Genomic DNA, 21171 nt, shown 5'->3' with positions numbered 1-21171 from the left:
ATATTGTGGCTCAGTCTCCTTTACTAGATGCTGTTCTCTTGTGAGATAGGATTAGAGTTGGAAACATGGCTGCTGCCTGTTTACAGGCAGGTTAGGCTGCTGCCTACAGCACCAGCATTCGTTGCAAGCACTGATCCAAGTCCCAGCTGCTCCATTTTCCATGCAGCTGCCTGCTAATGTGTATGGGCAGGCAGCAAAACATGGTTCAAGTGCTTGGGCCCCTGTCACCCAGGTGGAGGACCTGGATGAACTCATGGCTCCTGACTTCAACCTGGCCCAGTTGGGGAAAAAAACAGAGAAGAGAAGGTCTCATTCTTTTGCTCTCTAACTTTGTCTTTCAAATAAATAAATCTATCATTTTTTTTTATTTTCTCTTTTTAATGAAGTCTGAAACTCAGATCTGGATCCAGCTGTGTGGCCTTGGCTGTGGCCCTTAATCTCGCTGAGCCCTGTTCTCCCGGTTTGTATGACTGGAGCTCAGCATCTCCCTCAAGTGGCCAGGCCCAGAGCTCAGTGGGGGGTGGGGGTGATTCACCCCAAGCAAGTCCTGTGCTGACCCAATTTCCCTATCTGGGGTTGCAGTCAGCCCCTTTCTGTCTTGGCACATGATGGAGAGCCACTTAAGATTGTTTAAGGGTGTGTGGGTTAGTTAGGGTCACTGAATTCAGTTTTATGGGGGGAGGGGCCTGGTGCCCACACCTCCTGGGAGGAGATACCAGCCACATTCCTACAGAATGAAAGGGTTTCCTGTGTGGAGGGCAGATAGGGGCAGGTGGGCAGGGGCAGCAGGAAGTGCTTGCAGAAGGGGCAGTGGTAGGGGGTGTCCCATGTATTTCAGGCTCACTCAGGGATGGGAATGAGAAGGCAAGGAAGTGGGTGTGGATGCCAAAGAAGGCCTCTGGCCAGTGCTGACAGCTCCCCCAACCCCAGACTTTCACAGCCCCATGCACTGGGTTCTAGAAGGCCTTCTTAGAGAGCAAGAATACCCCACCTCCCTGTCTTCTTCCCACAGACAGCCACTGGGACTGGACAGGAGAGAGTCCCCGTCCTGCTGCCTGTGACAGCCTGTCACTGTGGAGGCCTTCAGTCCCACAGGCCCCTAATCAGAATGACAGTTCCCAGCAAGCCCTTGGCCTTTGGTGCCAGGCAGAGCCCAACACTGCACGATCAGGAGCAGAGCAGGGAGAGAAGGTCTCCATGTCCCCTTGGTATTCCCAGGGCCTCTACTCTATTGAATGGGGAGTACTGTTTTGCCTCACTTCTCCTTGCCTTGGGTCCAGCGGTTGGCATCTTGCTGGGTCATTGCTTCCCCTGCCTGCAGCTCTCGGAGATGGAGAAAGGGATGTCACTGCGGGGTCGAGGTCCTGGGTCAGCCAGTGCCCCTGCCAGAGCCCCAGTGTAGCCATTGCTCACCTGAGCTCTGGCCCCTGCCCTTAGCAGGGGTGGATGGGGAGGTCTGTTGCTATGTCCACCCTTCACCCAAGGCACACAAAGCACTACCCAGTGGGGACCAAGCACCCTGAACTGCAAGACCTGGCATCAGGTCTCCCAGTGATCCCTAAGACAGTGTCCTCGTCCCCTCAAACCAATGCGGTGCTTGAGGGTGCACTGGGGACTCTGGGAAGAAGGAACCCAGGGGAAGTGGGGGGTCCCCATCACAGGGGCATGTTCTGGCCAGGGGACCATAGCCTTTTCTCCACCTTGGCATGGGAGCAGGAGCGGGAGGGGCTTTACCAGGAGTGTCCACTGCCCACGGAAACAAGGGCTGGGGCCACGTCCCTGGTCGCAGGTCAGCTCTCCTCACCCAGTGCTGACTGCCCGTCTTCTCTCATGAACCTCTTTCCTCACAAGGCAGCTGGCCTAAGCCACAGGCCTTACGGTCCCCTCCATCCTCTCCAGCCCCTCCATCCCCCAAACCTTCTAGAATGTGTTTCTCTCACGTATCCACATTCTTTCCCTCTGTACTTCAAGTTTCACCCAGGCCGGGACAACCAGAACTGCTACCAACTCCTGCTCAAGGTACTGCAATGATGCCCAGCACTTCGGGGACAATGGTCTGAGCCACCAGCTGCACACCCCCTCCACTCGCCCCAGCTGGTGGCTTCGGTTCTCCTCCACCAGGCCACCCCACACCAAGCATGCTGCTGCTCTGAAAGTTCAGGCCCTCGTGCACTGGCTCTCTAGGACCCACTCTCCCCTCTCCAGCCTCACCCCACCACACTCTCCTGCCCCATCACTCCAAGCAGCCTCACTTTCTGCAGCTTGCCCTGGGCAGGCAGCTCAGGTGCATTCATTTGTGCCTCCTCTCACTTTCAGCTGCACGTGGCCCTAGGATGCCTTCTTAGAGAAGATCCCAACACATGCCGTGACTGAGATGGCTCTTTCCTATGCTGAACAGGAATTCCCACACAGCTGCTTGTGCCCAGTAGCTTGTCAGTGAGTATTTGAACGAACGAGAGACTGGCGTCTCTCCCCTCCCAACAATCTCTCTCTCTCTTTCTCTCTCTCTCTCTCTCTCTCTCTCTCTCTGGCAGCAGCCATTACCTGAGATACAGCCTTGCTCAGTCACACTTCAGTCCCCAGCCCCCAGTGCTGGGTTGGGAAGTTGGTCCCAGCCACCAGAGTGATTCTGGCCTTTACTGGTGCTGAGATCTCTGTCTGCTGACCCTGGGGCTCCAAGGCTCAGCATGCACTTCCTTCAGGAGCCCCTCCCGGTGCCCCCTGTAGTGGCCCTTTTGCTTCTGAGCCCCTGGCACGCACAGTACCTGAGTTCTTCATGTCTGGCTCAGCCCCAAGAGGCAGATGCCAACATGCAACAGAGGGTGAGAGGATGGCATTTGTCTCCAGCCCCCGGCAGGACAGGACAAGCGTGAGCAGGAGCAAGGGACACAGTGGGCATCCTGTGATCATCCCCAGAAGTGGCAGGGCTGGGCGTTTGGCTCAGGGCTAAGATGCACCCCATCAGAGAGCCTGGGTGAGAGTCCCAGCTCTGGTCTCTAACTCCAGCTTTCTGGGAGGCAGCAGATGGAAGAGGACCAAATAGTTGGGTCCCAGAGTCAGAATTGTGGCACAGCAACTAATGATGCAGACTGCAATGCTGGCATCCCATATGGATGCTTGGCTTCAAGTCCTGTCTGCTCCACTTCCAGTCCTGCTCCCTGCTAATGCACCTAGGAAAACATCAGAGGATGGCCCAAGTGCTTGAGTCCCTGCACCCACATAGGAGACCTGGAAGAATCTTCTGTCTTCAACCTGGATCAACTCTTGCCATTGTGGCTATCTGGAAGAACCAGTAGATGGAAGATCTCTGTGTGTAGGTGTATGTGTAAGTGTTTTTAAAACGGTTGGGTCCCTTCCATTCATGTGGGAGCAGATTGTGTCTGGGCTGTTAGCTTTGCTTTGGCCCAGCCCAAGCATTGCTAGTATTTGAGAGTGTTGAAAAGTAGATGGGCGATCTGCCTGCCTCCTGAGTAAATTAAACTTTAAAAATAAATAAATTTTTGAAAAAAAGAGTAGGCGGCCCTCAGGATGGTGTGTGAGTCCAGGGCCACCTCGGGCAGAGCTGCCAGCCTGGGCTGTGAGGTGTGTCTCACTTGGCTTCTGCCTTGAACAGGCCAAATTCCCAACATCTCTTCCATCCCATGCTGGGGGCAGAGTCTCCCCTGTGAGCCAGAGGCCTGCGCTGCTCTCTGCTTTGCTGTGGCTCCTACATGCCTGGCAGCCAGAATCACCATCATGAAGGCAGTCACCCATTTTTCCTAGGAAGCGACCCAGCAGCCAGCTGCCCCTAGCTGCTCAAAGCTAGACCTTGCAAAGTCACCCTGGTCAGGGACAGGTAAAAATCCTGGCCAGGACTCCAGCGGCCACAGGAAGAGAGGGCTCACCCCCACCCCAGGTCACCTCACTGACCTGGGGCCATCAGAGGCCACAGCAAGAGCATGGGACCCCCTTACAGGCAAGCTCTTGCTGCCAGACTTTCAGGGAACCAGACTGGGGAAGTGCTACTTTAGGGTCCTGCTCCCAGAAGACCTCCACAGGAAGAGCCCCCACAATCAGTAAGAACCTCAGAGACCCCATAGTCATCCAGATATTAAAAACCAACTTGATGCCATCAAGGAATCCAGAGACCCTGCAGAGGGCAGCTAGATCCCACAACTCCATAGAGAGGAACACATGTACAGAGCCATTCCAAAGGACCTAGATGGAGGGTGCCACTCAGTGGAGGGGGTGCTACTCGGTGGAGGGGAGGGGCCGCATCACGCGGGAGCCACACTGCCACACACTGACCTGGTCCTGATGAGCAGCTTTTGCCCAGGCTGAGCTGCCGAAGTCGCCTCTGGTGGGCACGCCCCCCACAGTGCACCTGCGCCTGCGCTGCGGAGTTCAGCTGAATGTTGCACACATCGCAGAGTGTGTATGACGGCCGCTTCCGCTCCCGCTTGGGCCTCGGTGTCTCTGGGGGCCTCAGGGGGCACTCTGCCACACCAGCTGTGGGGGGCTCCTTTTCCCCAGGGGGCGATGGGCTCAGTGGCCGCTTCATACCTGAGCAGAGAGAAAAAAAAACAGGGCAGGCTGAATGCCCTGTAGTAGCAGGCAGGACTCCAGGCCTGGAGATGCCAGCAACTGGGCGACCTTGCTGAAGCACCTTGGTCTTTGAGGGCCCCCAACTCAAGGAGGGTGTGGGGTGCACCATAGGTTCTGTTTCAGGCAGAGCAGGGTTAAAGGGTGGGATGCTTGAGGTGGCAGGGGACACATAAACATACAGGAAGCGAAGATGCCCAGGGCAGAGCTCAGGGACAGCCTTGCTGGTGGTAAGAGGGCCACCGAGGGTCACACAACGGCAAGGCCCCTGGGGTCTTGGGAAGCAGTAGACGCTGACAATCCCATGACAAGTAGGCATGTGGGGGCATGTCCTGGGAACACAGCAGCCTCTGCCTAGAAGCCTGCTCCTCCTGCACCACAAGTTGGTGACACTCGCAGGTAGCGACAGTGGGATAAGCTCCCCTTCGCTGCTCTGGCCACCCAGAACATCATACATGGTGTTCAGGGAGAGACCTGGGCCTGTTGAAAACAACGCGTGCACACTTCAGCCTGGGCCCACCATTGTCCGTCCAGGCTCCCAGTCTGTTCTCTCCAAGCCCCTCCGCTGAGCCACTCCCTGATTTGTCTGCCTCTGTCCATCTGCCTTCCTCCAACCACACCACATCCATCTCTAGTCCCTTCTGGCTTCTGTCAGGTGGGGGCATCTTAAGCGCAGAGTCCGTGTGCTCCCCCAAGACTGGCACGGCCCCTAGGTGAGGGCCTGAGGGAGCGGTGACGGGGCCCATTTCCTGTCCTGCACCAGATGTAGCCTCTGAAAGTCAGCTGCCGAAGGGGCTGGCCTCGAGTGCTGGGTCAGGCCACCTCCTGCAATGCTCCAGCGACAGAGTGAGATACTTCACTCATTACTTCACTCCCCAGATGACTGCAAGGATCAGGACTGGGTCAGGTGCCAGAAGCCTCCTCCAGGTCTCCCCCAGCACGTGGGCTATCCTATGTTGCTTTTCCTAGGCCTTAAACAGGGAGCTGGATCGGAAGCGGAGCAGTTGGGCTTCGAAGTAGCGTCCATGTAGGATGCTGACATTGTAGGTGGCAGCTTTATCCACTATGCCACAACACTGGCTTAAATAAATAAATCTTTAAAGAACATATCACGGGCCGGGTGGCGTGGCCTAGCGGCTAAAGTCCTTGCAGGTACTGTATCAGAATGACTGCATACAGAGACAGGGCCTTTTTTTAAATTTTTTTTTTTAATTCTTATTACAAAGTCAGATATACAGAGAGGAAGGAGAGACAGAGAGGAAGCTCTTCCGTCCAATGATTCACTCCCCAAGTGACCCCAACGGCTGGTGCTGTGCCGATCTGAAGCCGGGTACCAGGAACTTCTTTCCAGGTCTCCCACATGGGTGCAGAGTCCCAAAGCTTTGGGCCATCCTCGACTGCTTTCCCAGGTCACAAGCGGGGAGCTGGATGGGAAGTGGAGCTGCCGGGATTAGAACCAGTGCCCATAAGGGATGCTGGTGCATTCAAGGCGAGGACTTTAGCCACTAGACCACGCTGCCGGGCCCGAGACAGGGCCTTTAAGAGGAAATTAAGTTAGGAGCCGGTGCAATGCCTCAATTGGTTAATCCTCTGCTTGTAAGCACCATCACCCCACATGGGTGCTGGTGTGGGTCCTGGCTGCTCCACTTCCTATCCAGTTCCCTGTTTATGGCCTGAGAAAGCAGTGGAGGATGGCTCAAGTCCTTGGGCCCCCCCACCTTTTTTTTTTCTCCCACATGGGAGACCCCGAAGAAGTTCCTGGCTATATTGGCTTCAGATTGGTTCAGCTCTGGCTGTTGCAGCCATTTGGGGAGTGAAACAGCAATGGAAGATCTCTCTCCTTCTCTCTGTAAATCCAACTTTCCAATAAAAATAAATATTTAAAGAAAAAGAAGACAGTAAGTTAAAGTCATAAGGGCGGTCCCCATTTGTACGACCTGTGTCCTTCTAAGAGAAGGCTTGGGTAAATGTCCTGGAGAAGGCAGGGAAAAGACATGGGAGACAGACAGCTGAGGGAAAGAGGCTTCAGGATAAATGCCAGCTGACTCCTTGACCTAGGCCAGATATCTTTGCTGTTTAAGCCCACAAGCTTGGTGCACCTGGTTAGATCCCTGCTCCTCGGCTCCCATCCAGCTTCCTGCTAACCCCAGGAGGCAGCGGATGATAGCTCAAGGGCTTGGGCCCCTGTCACCATGTGAGAAACCTGGATTGAGTTCCAGGCTTCCAGCTTTGGCTTGGCCCAGCCCTGACTGTTATAGGCATTTGGGAAAGGAATCAGTGGAAGGAAGACCTGTGGGTCTGTCTGTGTGTGCACCTTTCAAATAAAAAATGAAAATAAAATTAAAAAAATTAAAAGAAGGATCCACCCTTGAGCTCACATTCTAGCATCTAGAACCAGAAGGTGATAAATGTTCTGAGCACTGTGTCATGGCAGCTGTGGCACATTAACACACAGAGGGTGGGCAGATTGTGTGATCACAGATCCCTGGGAGAATTGAGGGTCCCCCACCTGTCACGCTTGATGGAGAAGCTAGGTTACAGTATCAGAAGTAGCCTGCAGGTGGCACAGCGAGCATCCAGTGGGTAGGGGGACCCAGCAGGGCACAGTTCACTCCTCCACATAAGAGGCAGCTAGGCTGATTCCACTTCTGAGCCATATCAGGGTTCAGGGGTGCAGCTCCTCACCCCAGAAGGAGGTCACTGCAAGAAGGGCTCCTGGTGCCTCAGGGAGCTGCCCCCCAGCATTCTGCACCCTCTCCCCTCCTGCCTTTACAAGCCTCCCTGACATTCCCAGCAGGAAGGAGGTCCCAGGTATAAATGTTGTGGGGGGAGGAATGTCCAGCTCCCCAGGCAGGAGCCTCAGTCAGGCATGAAGAAGTGCTGTCCCCAGCCATGCCAAGGAGAGCTGCCGGGCGTGCCAGCAAGGGGACAGGAGTATTTTGAAATCTCAGTGCCATCTATGACAGATGGACTAGGGATGTGGCCTGAGAGAGGGAACAAAAATCTGCCAGGTGGACGATTAAACCTCCATGATATACAGCTGCTGGCCTCACGGGCCGCCTGGATGTCGAGGCTAATTGTGTCCCCCAAGCCAGGCTGCTGGGCCTGCCATGGCCTGTCCCGCCCGACCCAACCTCCCTCCCCAGCTGTCCCCTTAGGAGCTGCCTTGCACTGGCTCAGCCAGGGTTCTTGGGCAGGGAATGTGGGGGGGCGGACCCTGCCTAGGGCACACCCAGGCCTGTAGACCTCTCCGCAAACATCAGAACCAACACTCCCTTCCCAGCTCTGTGCTCTGGCCCTCCGTCAGCCCTCCTTGGGCTGTGACTATCCTGGGACAGGGCCTGGCCTACACGGTCCCTTTAACAGACAATGAAACTGAGTTCCAGAACAATGGACTTGCTTCAGAGTCAGTGGAAAGACAGTGTAAAGAGCCGATTATAGAAGCTTCCCTGCTCCTTGGTCCACTGTTCAGTGGCTTAAGTAAACCACAGCTCCATTCATGGAGGGCAGATTGTGGGGTGGGGGTGGGGGGACATGCTTGAACCCGGTGGGGAAGGAGAGAGTGGTGGGGGCCACACTCCTGAAGGAAGGGCAAGGCGAAAGCTGAGAGCTGGCAGATACCTGTTGTCTGTCTGGGATTGACACAGGAAAGGGGAGAAATCTCCCTCTGGGCTCCCCCTTCCCCAAGGGATAGGAAACTGTGAACTTGAAGCAGTTTGCAGGAGTAAGCTGGAGTGACCTGGTGGAGGCCAGGGTTCCTGTCCGCCCTGGCTGTGTGTCTGACCCCGTGGAGCTCCTGGGGGTCCTCGGCTGCTGCAGGTGGTGAGAGCTCCTGCGTACCCACCCCTGGGGGAGCAACAGGGAGGGGTCGGGGGGGGGTCGGACAGGGGTGCCTAGACAGAGCCGCTTTCACCAAGGAGAGGAAGCAGTTTCCAGGCCCCTCCCCCAACCCTGAAAGACATGCTGGCATTTTCCTTCATGGCCACCCTCCTGCCACTTGCTGGCCAGGTCCTGGGCCCTGCTTATGAAAAGAGCTGTGGCTGGCTAGCTGGCAGGGGCCGGTCCCTGTCTTTTGGGGTTTCAGTTCCCATTCTTAACAACAGGGCTGGGGCCCAGCTGACCTTTTGAGGTTCAGGGCAAGCAGAGCTGCTGTGACACACACAGCTTAGCTGCCAGCAGGGAGCAAAGTGGCAGAGGCTGAGTCACAGGGAAGTTGTGTTAGCATCAGGGAGCGGGCAGAGCACAGTTGTGAGAGCACCCAGCACCTTCTTGGCAGTGTGAAACACAGCCACCTGCAAGCCTTGGAGGCGCCACGGACCAGGCCGCTGAGCACGGTGGGCGTGCTCCCGTCAGCCCCAGGTAACAAGCAGCAGTGTGGGGTGCCCTGCCCACACCGAGGCACCCAAACAAGCTGCCTTCTCTGTTCTTGTTCTAGCATAGAGTGCAAGCCTGCATGTCCCCAACCCCAGTGTCTCCCTGGGGAGGGAGGCCTTGGGCTCTCCCAGCTGTGACACCTGCCCAGGGCAAGGGGAGGCGGAGAAGATCCATTGTCTCTGGTGCATGGTCACAGAGAGGGCCCCCAGCTCCTGCTGGCCTGTAGGTGCAGGGAGCTGGGGTCCCCCAGGGTCACACCTGCAACCCCTCCTCCACACCCAGGGCAGCACCGGAGCAGGACAGATGCAGCTGGCAAGGGCAGGTGCCAGTTCTACCAGGCAAACCCTAGGCCCCTGCTGTCTTCCTGCTGACAGAGGGAGCTTGTCACCTGGCCCTGGGGACTGCTGGCTGTGGGGATTTGGGGAGGGAGCTGGCCGGCAGCTGCTGAAAGTCAACACTGCTGCTCCAAGGAGCTGAAAGGAGAGGACAGTGGAGGTCTGGGTGCAAGGGGTGGCCAGGAGGTGAGGTCACCACCCCCAGGCTGCTCTGCCTTGTCTCCTGCTGCGGGGGTTCCCTTCTGATTCCCAAAGGCTGGGGCTGCCTCTTCAGGCCTTCCTAAGACCTCAGCAGCCTCCAAAGGAAGTCTTTCCTGTGTCTCTCCTGCACCGTGGCAGGAAGAGGTGGGAGGTTGGCAGGGAGTGTTGGCCTGTACACCCCCTCTTGCCTCTGCTGCCAGGTGAAGCCTAGAGAACCTCACCTGTCGCCCTGCTAACTTCCAGCACACAGAGAGACCCCTGCCCAAGATCCCTGTTCCCCAGGCACAGCCCACCCATCACTGCCTGCTCTCCCAGCTTAACTCCCCATAGGTCCAAGAAGGGTTACTACCCCAAACCCTAAGGTCCTGCCCAGGGCCCCAACTGCAGTTGGGGTGGGGTGGGAGTACCCAGGCCAGCGAACTAGAACGAGGAGTGATGCGGACCTCCCAAATGAGTTCAGAGTTCTCGGCAGGTAACAGGATGCTGCCTCCCATGACTGAAGATGCGGCATGGGGGTGGGGGGCATCCAAAGCCAGAGAGTAGAGGAGAGGAGAGGCGGGGGGGGGCAAGAGGTATACTCCCTGCCCCCTCACGGAGACCAGGTCCTGCACTCTTGTGTTCTACCCCAATCCCAGGCTGTGTGGCGTGGACTGATGTGTGCAGTCTCTGAACTCGTTAGGAAGCCAAGGAAGATTATTCAGCTTCTCCCATGCCGTCTCCAGAGTGTTTCCTTCCTTACGACGGGGAGCCCTTGCCCTCTGTACTAGGCCCTCCCAGCTTCCCTTCCCCTCAAGGGAGCTGGGGTTCTGCTATCCCCCATAGCTAGCTTTTCCCTTCCTGACTTTAGTTCCCATGAAGTTCTGGTTCTTGTCTCCAAACCTTCCCCCTACCCCATACAAGGCCAACACTACCTGTATCCCCAACATACTCTGAGCCCCTTGCCGCAGACTGGGCCCCTGTTACAGGTTCGTTGGTCTGGACTTGGGGGAGCCAGGAGTGAGGCCCTACGCCCAGTGCCCACTCCTACCTGAAAATTGTGGCAGGCCAGAGCTCCTGATAAGCAGGTGTGGGGCTGCATCTTAGTTGCAAGATCTGTGGTACTCAGTGAGTCCCTGGCTCCACTGTGTACCCTGGGGCAGCTGCCTCGGCTTCAGAGTCTGCCCCCTGGGGCAGTTCAACACAAAGCAGGTGCCAGGAGCCAAGCCACATGGAACCAGTGGGGCAAGGCAACCAGCAAAGGGGCTGAGTGGTGGGACTCCCCGGGGCCTGCCCCAGAGCTGTGCCTGCTGGCGAGTACCCTCCCCACCCCGGCTGGCCCACTGTACCTACCCCCACCGCAGTGTCCCTGAGCTGCCACAGGTCCCAGGAAGGGTACCCCAAGCTGGCTGCGTCCCAACAACTTGCCACACCTCTCTCCCACTCCCTGATACTGGGCTCTCTTTGGACCCCACTTTTCAGACCACCGTGGGAGCCTTCAGGACTTGGTCCAAAGCCCCCAAGAGAAATAGCAAAGAAAGGGATGCCCAGGAGGTCAGGAGAGGGAGCCAGAGGCTGCTGGGTCTCTGTGGCCTGGGGGCCAGGGTCACTACAGCCCATGGGTCCAGCACAGCACACAGGGGCAGAGGGCCAGCCAGGCAGGACAGGAGGCGGGTGAGGGCCCTGCCATGACTGATCCCAGAGGCAGGGGACAGACATGGCTCCTGCTCCCAGAGACACTGTGGGAATCTGCTCAGCAGCCTGGCCAGGCCTGGGGCAGGCAGAACTCAGAAAGCTGATTATGCTCCCAATGCCCCCACCCAGTTTCCCCAGACTCACTCATTCCTAGGGGAGAGGGGCTTTGCACCTGCTGAGCTGGCTGCTAGTCACTCAGTCCTCGCTCAGGTGTCACCCCTTCAGAGCCTCTGCCCTCAGCTCCTCCAGTCTGTGCCCAGTCCCATCTGCTGCCCTCTTCCCCGATATGGTCACTTACCTGTCTCCCTCATCAAGGCTGGTCCTCTACTTCCCAAGAATTCAAAACACCAACACAAGGCTTGCTGCATCCCTAACAGGTGCTTGACAAACGCGTAAACTCATTTCCGTTTGAGATCCATGCTCAGCTGGACACCTTCAAGGGGGGAGCTCCTTACCGCCAACAAAGCAGGTACCCCGGATTGTTCTCAAAAGTCAGTGCAAGGTGTGTGGGGGTGACCAACACGATACATCGTGAGGGCCTGGCCACCCCACAGCCCCCTTGGCCTCCCAGGCGACCCAGTCACGTTGCTCCCACCGCTGTCCACACCCCGTGTCTGTCAGTGGAACGGCACAGTTGCTCGGACTTGGAAGGGATCTTAGAGGTCATCTTATTCCTTTGGTAGCAGCCGTGACAAGTCACTCTTTGCCACGACGGGCAGCTCACTACCTCCTAAGGCCCATTCCCTCCTTCCTGAGGCTGGGGAGAGTGATACTGGAAAGGGACCTAAACACCATGTGCTAGTCCCAGGTCTGCGCCCTGGATGTGCTGGCAGAACACACTCCATCTCCCCCAGGCACCAGACAAGTTGGCAGCTTTTTCCCCAGAAGGCTCTTCCTTCAATTCTTCATCCCCTGACACAGCCACCTCCTCCAGGAAGCCCTCCCAGCCTTCTGCTTACTCCCAAGACACCTTGCATAGGTCCCTAACCAGGCAACTGTCACGTCTCCCTCCCACCCACCCTGGTCACCCTCCTCTCCTGAGCCTCAGCTCTCCAGATAGTTTTGGATTTCTATTTATTTCCTTCCACCCGGTACATGACGTTGATGACCAACTGACCGGAAATAGACATCTGAGTAACAATTTGCAGAATATACCACGTCCATGTGCACTGGTGTCCCACCTACAGCTCTGCGAACCCATTTAGGCTTCTGCTTCCTCCTTGAGATGGAACATGTTGCTACCTCTCTACCCCCACCCCCACTGCCATCTTTAACCCGGTCCTATAGCCTTGAGTCTGCTCAGTGCAACAAAGAGGGTCCATGAGCCCCAGGGTCTCTTTCTAGGTGACACCTGCAAAGTGCAGCTTCGCAGTCCCAGCCCTGACTTCCTGACTTACGAGCAGCAGGGGCTTGCTGGTGTCTGGTGCTGGCTTAGTGCCACCCACCTGGAAACCCAGCAATGACCAAGCCCTGCACTTTAGACCAAACCCCGCCCTTTTCCCTCTGGGCCTTTCTCAGCTCACAGCACTGTCACTATCCGCTCCCTCAACCACCCAGAGGACAGCCTACCTGACGGAGCCATCAGGTCAGTAGAGCCTGGGCCCGGGCTTGCACCCCACCTGCGTGCCTCCAAAGTCTGGGCTCCTTCTGGCTCCTCTCTGCTTATCCCAAGCAGCCCAGTGGCTTTCATTCCTAAAACAGGGGGGTGTGGAGTGAAGAGAAGGAAGTAAATCCAGAAACCACTTCTCTCTGGTAAGGCGAGCTGCAGGGTCTGGAGAGGCGGGGGGGGGGGGGGGGGCAGCACAGACCCGCCCCGTGAGGGATCCTCCTCACTGCCCCCAACCTTGTCACTGCAGGAAACCCACCGAGCCTCCACTGCGGCCTCCCCATTCTCCCACTGTCCCGGCTCACCCCAGTACCCCAGCTCTCCGGCTCTGAGCTCCAGCATCCTTCTCTGGGAAGCAGGGCCACAAACCCCCCACACCACAGAGGGTGAGAGCAGTCACCCCTGCAGATGGTCCCAGCAACCACCTGAGTCCAGTCCACACCATGGGTCGCAGGAGTCAGATGTGACCGGTCCTCACCCGCAAGACAGATGAAGATGCTGAAAGAACAAACGGCACCTCTGTCCGGAAGTGACCCTTGGGGAACAGAGTGGGGCCCAGCTGGCAAGCTGTGCCCTTCTTCCTGCCTCAAGTTCTTGTCCTGAGTGCTCAAAAGAGAGGCCAAGACGGTCCATGGTAGCAACAGCCACAGTCCCTGCCGCAGCGAGGCCTGTGGCAAAAGGGTTTAGGCCAGTGGCTCCTGCCCCTGAGGTCCCAGAAGTGGAGGCAGAAGCCCCCAGCAGCGGTGGGTCCACCCCCACCCCAGCCAGTTCCCCTGCAAGGGCGGAGGTGCACATGGCCTACTCAAGTCCACCCTTCCCCTCCCCCACCTTTTGCCTCCTAAAATAGCCCGAGTCCCCGTGTGCCCAGGGCGGCTCCCCACGGGCTGCAAATCTCCCTGAAATCAAATCCCCACCCGGCCCAAGCAGGGCGGCACCACCTCCTGCCACCCGCTGGCCAGGCTCCCCCTCCAGCCCTCCTTCCCCCACGGAAACCTGGACGATCGTCCTTCACGGTGACCTGGACATAAATCCCCAAATAATGAGACAGGCACTGGAAAGCCACAGCCAGACGCGGGGCTGATGGGATTGCTTCTGGGGACCATGGGCCTCAGTTTCCCCATCTGTGCACTGGGGTGTGTGTGGTGGGGGAATAGGGTGACTCCCGAGGGCCTTATACCTAGACTGGTCAGCTTTCCAGAACATTGAGCCCAGATGGAAGAGGGAAGCTTTGGGGTCACCTACCCTGCCCCCTACTCCTCCCTGTGAAGCTAGAAACACCTCCTTCTCACTAAGGAAACAGTCCAGCAAACCAGACCTTGGGCTAAGATCCTGCACAGGGCACTTGAGGATAGAGTGAGAGCCTTGGGCACAGCCCCCCTAGTTCCCACGGGCCTGTGCTACGTTCTTGGCCAAGCTCTGGGCCCTGGGCTGCAATAATGAGAAAGAGATTATCACATTGAACTTTCTAAGTCTTTGTTTAAAAAGTAGCATCAGCAGCTGACACCCCCAACTCCTCCGTCTCTTCCCTCCCCCACATTCTCCTGGCTCCAGCCTGATGAGGCTACCAGGAGTCTGGGGGCAGTTGGTGCACAGGATGGCCTGGCCTGCTGCTACCCAGCTGGGGAAGGCAGAGGAGGCAGAGAGAAGGGTGAGCGGCTGTGTCTAGCGTAGTTGTCAACAGCTGAGATCTGTGGGGTCTGCAATACACGGAATCAGGGAGGCCCTGCCACTTACTGACCAGGTGATGGTGAGTACACCTGCTTCCTTGCCTGCGAAACAGGTTGCCACCTCCTGATAGCTCCCTTAACTGAAGGATGATGACTGAGATTAAATGAGAAAACATAGTGGAGACCATGCAAATGGGAAAGGTCCCCACGTTGGAGAGGGGAGGAGAGAGGGGGAACAGGTGGCAGAAGGAGCCTGGGAAGCTGATGGGGTGGGGCCAGCATCAGGATGCAGGGGTTAATCTGCCGCCTGATTGGAGTCCCGGCTGCTCCACTTTTGATCCAACTCCCTGCTAATGCAACTGAGAAAAGCACCAGATAATGGCCCAAGTGTTTGGACCCCTGCCAGCCACATGGGAGATCGCAATGCAGATCCCAGCTCCTGGCTTCAGCCTGGGCCAGCCCTGGCTGTTGCAGACATTTAGGGAGGAAGCAAACCAGCATATAGAGGATCTCTCTGCCTTTATTCTGCCCTTCAAATAAATAAAAACAAGGAAACTGGGTCTGACACCATGGTGTAGTAGATTAAGCCTCCACCTGTGGCACAGGTATCACATATGGGCAACTGGTTCAAGTCCTGGCTGCTTGGTTTCCAATCCAGCTCCTTGCTAATGTGCCTAGGAAAGCAGTGGAGAACGGCTTGGGCCCCCACACCTAGTGGGAAATCAGGATGAAGTTCTTGGCTCCTGGCTTTGAACTGGTCTAGTTCAAACCATTTGGGGAGTAAACCAGTGGATAGAAGATCTTTATCTTTCTCTCTTTTTTACTCTGTAACTTTGACTTTCAAATAAAAATAAATAAGTCATATATATATATATATGAAACTATGGGGCCAAATAAGAGGGAAGACAAACAGGCCTGGACTGGATGCCAAGATCCTCACCAAGGAGCTCCTGTCCTGACTCAAGGTGCCCAGCCCTGGGCCAGCTCAGTTCCCCACACCCTCCTTGGCAACTCGCCGCCCCTCCTCCTGCTTCCCAAGGCTGCCAGCATACTGTCAGTCATCCCGGCACACAGCTGTATCCAACTTGTGATTGTTGCCAATGCAACGGAAATTATTTCAACCTCCTCACCCAGCCTGGCAGAGCTGTCCGGCCCTGGAAGGAGCGGCTGGGGCTGCAGAAAAAGAGGTGAGATGGGAGGGGGGTGGGGGGCAGTCGCTGGCCCCACCTCAGGACATTTTGCCGTTCCTACAGCAGTCAGGTTAGCAGGCAGCTTCCCAGGAGGACTTCCTCCTGTGTGCCCCCAAGGAAGGGGAAGGAGAGGCTGGGGAGGACCCTGGGACTCCTCCCTCTTCCTTAAAGGGCTACATTCAGAAGGAGCTGGTGGGTCCCTGACACACTGCCAGGATCAACCCTGTGGAAATGAAGACCTGGGAGCCTCCCTGTCCCACCCCTTGAGCCTACTGGCAGAGGAGATGGTGGGGTGGCCGCAGCCCAGCGTGCTGGCCACATCAAGGTGCCACATGCAGGCGAGCCCGATGGGTGGAAGCCCACAGCTGACCCTGGCGTGAAGGAGGTCTTTCAGACTCCCTCACCCCCACCCTGTGCCAAGGAACACCAGAGGCTGGGCTGCATCAACAGGCCCCAGGCCCTCTGGGCACCTCCGGGCAACACCTTGGGCGAGGTGCTTCCGCTGGGAGGTGGGGCTGCTGAGAGAATGAAGAAGTAATCGAGGGACAGTGTCCCCCCTTGTGCCTGGCAGAAGAGGGGGTCCAACACATACTTTCAATCAATGTTTGCTGGCACCTACTGCATGCCTGGCCCTGCCTTCCATGCCCTGGCATCCGGCCGGTACTCCAGGAGGCTTCAAGGAGCATTGTCACTGTGCTGGGGAGGGATGGGAGGGAGAGGTGGCAAGCAGCAGAGACCTCCTCCGGGGGCCCGGGAGGACCAGGACAGAGGATGGGTGGTCAGGGAAGGCCTCTCAGAGGAGGGACAGACCTGCCTGAGGACCCTCGGCTCCAGTGTCTGAACGCCTGTGGCTGAGGTCTATGATGGGCTTCGTCTGGGAGGGCCTGGGTTTCAGACTTTACAGCCTGCTCAGGTGCGCAGCCAAGGGCCGGGCCCCCGCAGCCCAGCAAGCCTCCCTGGATGCAGCTGGCTACATGAACTTCACCTGAGGACCTTGGTGGCTGGCATGGACCAGGCCTCACTCCCAGGGTCCCTGGTTCTGGGGCTGAGGTCATGAGATCTGGCATCTGCCATCATGCACCTGTCCAGCGGGACATTCCCCAGACGCCAGCCCAAAGCCAGGAAGGCGACCTAGATCTCCTCAGGGGATCACAGCAATGAATGCTTTCAGCCATCAGGAGCTGGGGTCGGGGCTCGAACCTGCCACTGTTATAAGCACCCAGGTGATTGTGATGAGCAGGCAGATGTAGAGCTGACTGGCCCACAGAGACCTCCCCACCCTGAGCCTAGCCACACAGCAGGGACAGCTGCCGCCTGTGAAGCCCCGTCCTACAAGGAAAGTCCCCTTCCTGCCCCTGAACTCCCAGGCAGCTTGAAGCTTCCAGCTACTTCTATCCCCTGGCCTGAGACCCCTAGGCCATTTGGGTCCTGTCCTACCTGCATGAGACAGCTGCCCCCACAGCGGAGCCTGAGGCGACAGGCTGGCAACTGTTCCCAGGAGTCCTTGTGTGGAGCCGCACTTCTCACTACTGAGCCCCCAACCTGCTCTCACGGCCAAGCCTCGGATGGGAGATGGCAACAAAGGGAACAGAATGACATCCTGGCACACATGGCAAGGGATGCCTCTCCCCACCAACACAGGTGCGAGGCGCTCACCTCGTCTTCTCAGACTGGGGCCAAACTGTTGCTACCCGGCTGTATAGCCTAGATCGCCTGTTTTTTAGGTCAGGCTGAAGTGCCACCATCCCAACCCTATAGGTGAAGATGATGTAAAACAAGCCCTTGCCCGCATGACATTCAGACCTTGGGTCTGTGCCACCGCCCTCCTTAGCGCCTGGCTCCAACGGAGGCCCCTTTGGTAGGCCTGCCCCGGGCCCGCACCCAGAGCTTGACAAGCACCCTGTGTGTGGGTCTGTGGCAGTGGCCAGGGCCGCAAGGTCATGGGACACCAGGTTGGCCGAGTCAGAGGCCCTACCCCTTCCTCAGTGGGGCTTCCCTGCCACTCCTGGGGAGGAAGGCGAAGGAGGAGGGGGGCCCAAAGAAAACACCCTGTTCCTGGTCTCCACCCTGGGCAAACTGTGAGTGGCTAGACTCGGGCATGGAGGGTGCCAGGAGGTGGGAGCTGCGGTTGTGGGGCACGGCTGTGACGCAACTCAGGGCCTGTGGAGAGGACTGTGGTGGGAAATGGAGGGTGCCAAGGCTTCCCATGCCTGGTCACCTGCCTCTCTCCTGGGTTTCCTCCAGGTTTTCCCAGGTTTCCCTGGGTTTGCACACAGCTCGTGGCCTCCATGCACGGTTGGAAGAGTGTTGGTGATCAAAAGAGCTGGGTACAAGACAATGCAATATTACATGTGATGGACAGAGGAATCGAATCCCAACCTCTAATCTTTTTCCCCTTTAATTAAAATCTTCCCAAATTAGGCAGGGTTCCAGGGCTAGGATCCAGAACCTGCAGCACGTGGTTGAATAATTCAAACCTCCAACACAGAACTAACGCCAAGCTCCCTTATTCTGGTACAAGCCACATGCAAGGAGAAACAGGGTGTGTGTCTAATGATGGGGGGAGGTGTGAGGAATGTGGGACTAGCTGATGAAGGAGTGAAGCTGGATGAACAGACACCCCCAAATAGACTCCAGGGCCTGCTGATTTGCACTCAGAATATCCTGGGGGTCAAAATGCCCAGGACAGAGCGTCCTGTGCCCCGCCACTCCCACCCCAATCTATTCACCAAACTCCCCGTGGTGCCCACAGCACAGCCAGCTGTCTTCCTTGGAGCCGTCCCAAATCCTGTTCTTGCTGGGCCCCGAGTTAGGGGGAACATCTCTCCCTACCTCCCCCCACCTTCTCCTGGTTGATTCTAGAAGGTCACCTACAAAACAGGTCCCTTACAGCAGATTTCCTTCTCCCCACTCCTATTATTCACCCCATCTTATTCTTCCTTTCTCAGGGGAGAGCTTGCAGGTGCAATGCAGTGCTCCACAGGTGTGAAGTGAATGAATAATTCAAGGTCGCTGAATTGAGAGCAGGGGGAGGGTGGCTGGGCCCCTTGGCCAGTGGGAGACAGGGCAGGGACACCTTGCATGGCTTGTGACAGCAAGGTACAAGGAAGTGTGTCTCAGTGGGAGGAAGAAGAGGAAGCCAGGCTCCTGCTTCATCTTTGCTCCTTCCCCAGGGCCAGATGAAGCCCCCGCCCCCTTAGCCAGGCCACCCTTAGCTGGGCCACCGCCTGGGGCTCCGGCTCCCACACAGCCTATTTGGGAAGCTTCTAGATCCCCTTCACTGACTGTTCCATACCCCACACTTCATCCTGAAGAAGCCAGAATAGATGCTCCGCAGCTTCAACCTAGGGACTGCCCTCAGAGGGTCAAAGCTGTCCTAACAGGCCTCCCACGTCCCTAACCTCTCGGAAGGCGGCTAAGTAGGATGGCAAACCTCAGAACAAGGTGACAGAATGCCACCTGCCCAGCCAGAGCCACGAGGCCAGGCATCTCCACAGTGGCTGTAGGCAGAGGGGCAGAAGCATGTGCAAGCGTGAGGTTCCCCATGAGCCTATGGGCGGCGGTAGCAGAGCCCAGCCCTGGGGAGTGAGGAGATGGCAATGGGCAGAGTGATCAGGGCTTGTCCTCGGAGTTATCACCACCTGCACCAAGACCATGTTCCACAGGAGCCAGCGGCCCCCTCCACACACCACACACTGAGGTCCTAGGGACATGGTTAAGGACCTGGCTCCTGGAAGGGACTGCCACTGGAGAAAACCTGCAGCCCAGCACCTGCCAGCATCTCACTGTGTCACTGCCTTAAGCAGGACGGGCCACATCCTGAAGACCCCCGAGGCTCCAGTTCCTAACACCTCCTGCAAGGGATAGGGCCCCTGACCTCCCCATGTCACCCCAACCAGGCCAGACCTCCGGGGGATGGGTGGGCTGACCTGAGGCAAGAATCCACACAGCTGATGTCTGGAAGATGCACATGGCCAGCACGGGGGTGGGGGGGTGGAGGAGCGGGCATCGCCAGTAGGGAGGAGAAGGGCCTGTGGAGCCAGCTGGGCGCCACCCCACCCCACCCAAGGAAACCCAAGTCAGATAAACAAACAGGCAACACAGCAGCCCCTGTGAAGGGCCGATGGAGGCAGGGAGGCACAGGCCAGGGCAGCAAGGCTGTTAAACAGCCTGAGGCCCGGGGCGCAGCTGGCAGAAACGTTTGGAACAGGGCGGGGAGTGCTACAGCGGTTTGGCGCAGGAAGCCAGGGCCTGGGGTGGGTGGGTTAAGCTTGGCTGCTTCGAGGAAAAAGAAAAGTATCCATTCAGCCCTGCTGTGGTGAATGCCACTGCTGCAGGGGCCTGCGAGTCCCCACACCCTTCCTTGGGGTCAAGGTCAGTTGGGTCAACTAACCACATAGTACTCACTCCCTTGCCACTCAGATGCCCAAGTCCCGGGCCTTGTGAGCACAGAGCGTTTCAGAGTCTGAGTTCTGAACCCAGGAGTCAGCACTGTCCACTACAAGACCTCTATATCCTACCTCCCAGCCAGGGGAGGGTGGCTGGGCCCAGAGGTGACACTGTCCCCTGGGGTACTTTGTCACCTCCTGCTACAGCCAAAGATGCTTGGCCTTACTGCTTCCCAGAACAGAGAGAGAGACCAACAGTGGGACAGTTGTGGTAGGACAGGGATGGTGCGTTCATGGGCCAAGAAAGACAAAAAGCTCCCAGAACCGCCCAAGACCAGAGAAACAGAGAGCCCCCTGGGAGACTGGTGCTGAGGGACAAGCCCTGTGGGATTTGCAGGGAGTCCCAGGGGGCAGTGCTGCAAACCTCAGTCCAACCGCTGCCAGCTGTTGGCCCCCAGCCACCCCTGGCTAAGCCAACCCTTGGCCACTGAAGCTGGCAGGTCACCCAAGGTGAATGAAAGGTCACCAATAAGGGACAGGGAGGCTGTGGCTTTGGCGAGGGTGTGCAAGCTGCGTGTGGTGGGGTGGCCTGGGTACCCCAGGGGGGCTCATAAGCAGTGTGCGTGCATGTGCAGAGCCAGCACAGGTGTGTGGGTGGGCACACATGAGTGGTCCCAACAAATACATCTGGTGTTAAGGGGTCCATGTGCAGGTGGGGGTCACAGAACCAAGCGGAGACCATGAGCTTCAGAAGGCCTGCAGCAAAGAAAGGGTGTCCCCTAGCCCCCCACTGAGTAGGCAGTGCCTTCAGGTTCATTCCTGCTGGTAATGTGCCCCAACTGCCTGGCTGGTCGACTCTCACACTCTTCCCCAACTGGAGCCCAAACTCTTGGGGGGACCCACATGACAGACCTGCAGCCTTCCCAGGCTGTGCACGCAGCTCCCCTGAGGAGGGGGCTAGGGGCAGGGGCTGGTTCTGGCTTCCCTCTGCCTCCTGCTCCCCCTGCAATGTCATCCAGCCCCCTGCCTCCTTGCTCCATGCTCCAGGAAGGGGCCACACCCCCAGCACACTGCACACATGAACAGCCTTCCCTCATAAGCAACACAGAATTTTTTTTAATTGTCCCAATTTTAGGGCAGAGAATGAGGTCAGGAGGC

At 57.4% G+C, this 21171-nt stretch overlaps 1 protein-coding gene across 4 annotated transcripts in view; it reads right to left on the bottom strand.

Moving 5' to 3' along the window:
- Window positions 1-21171, bottom strand: part of ZNF385C (zinc finger protein 385C) — a 38706-nt gene that overhangs the window by 15435 nt on the left and 2100 nt on the right. For all 4 annotated transcript variants that reach the window (XM_058676649.1, XM_058676651.1, XM_058676650.1 and 1 more), the window contains exon 2: window positions 4288-4542. In XM_058676649.1, the coding sequence (XP_058532632.1) occupies window positions 4288-4540 (253 nt within the window). In that variant the 5' untranslated portion in view covers window positions 4541-4542. The remainder of the gene's footprint in view (window positions 1-4287; window positions 4543-21171) is intronic.

This window comes from Ochotona princeps, chromosome 17 (genome assembly GCF_030435755.1).
Source record: "Ochotona princeps isolate mOchPri1 chromosome 17, mOchPri1.hap1, whole genome shotgun sequence".
NCBI classification, from domain to species: Eukaryota; Metazoa; Chordata; class Mammalia; order Lagomorpha; family Ochotonidae; genus Ochotona; species Ochotona princeps.
This window is presented reverse-complemented; position numbering and strand designations above follow the sequence as displayed.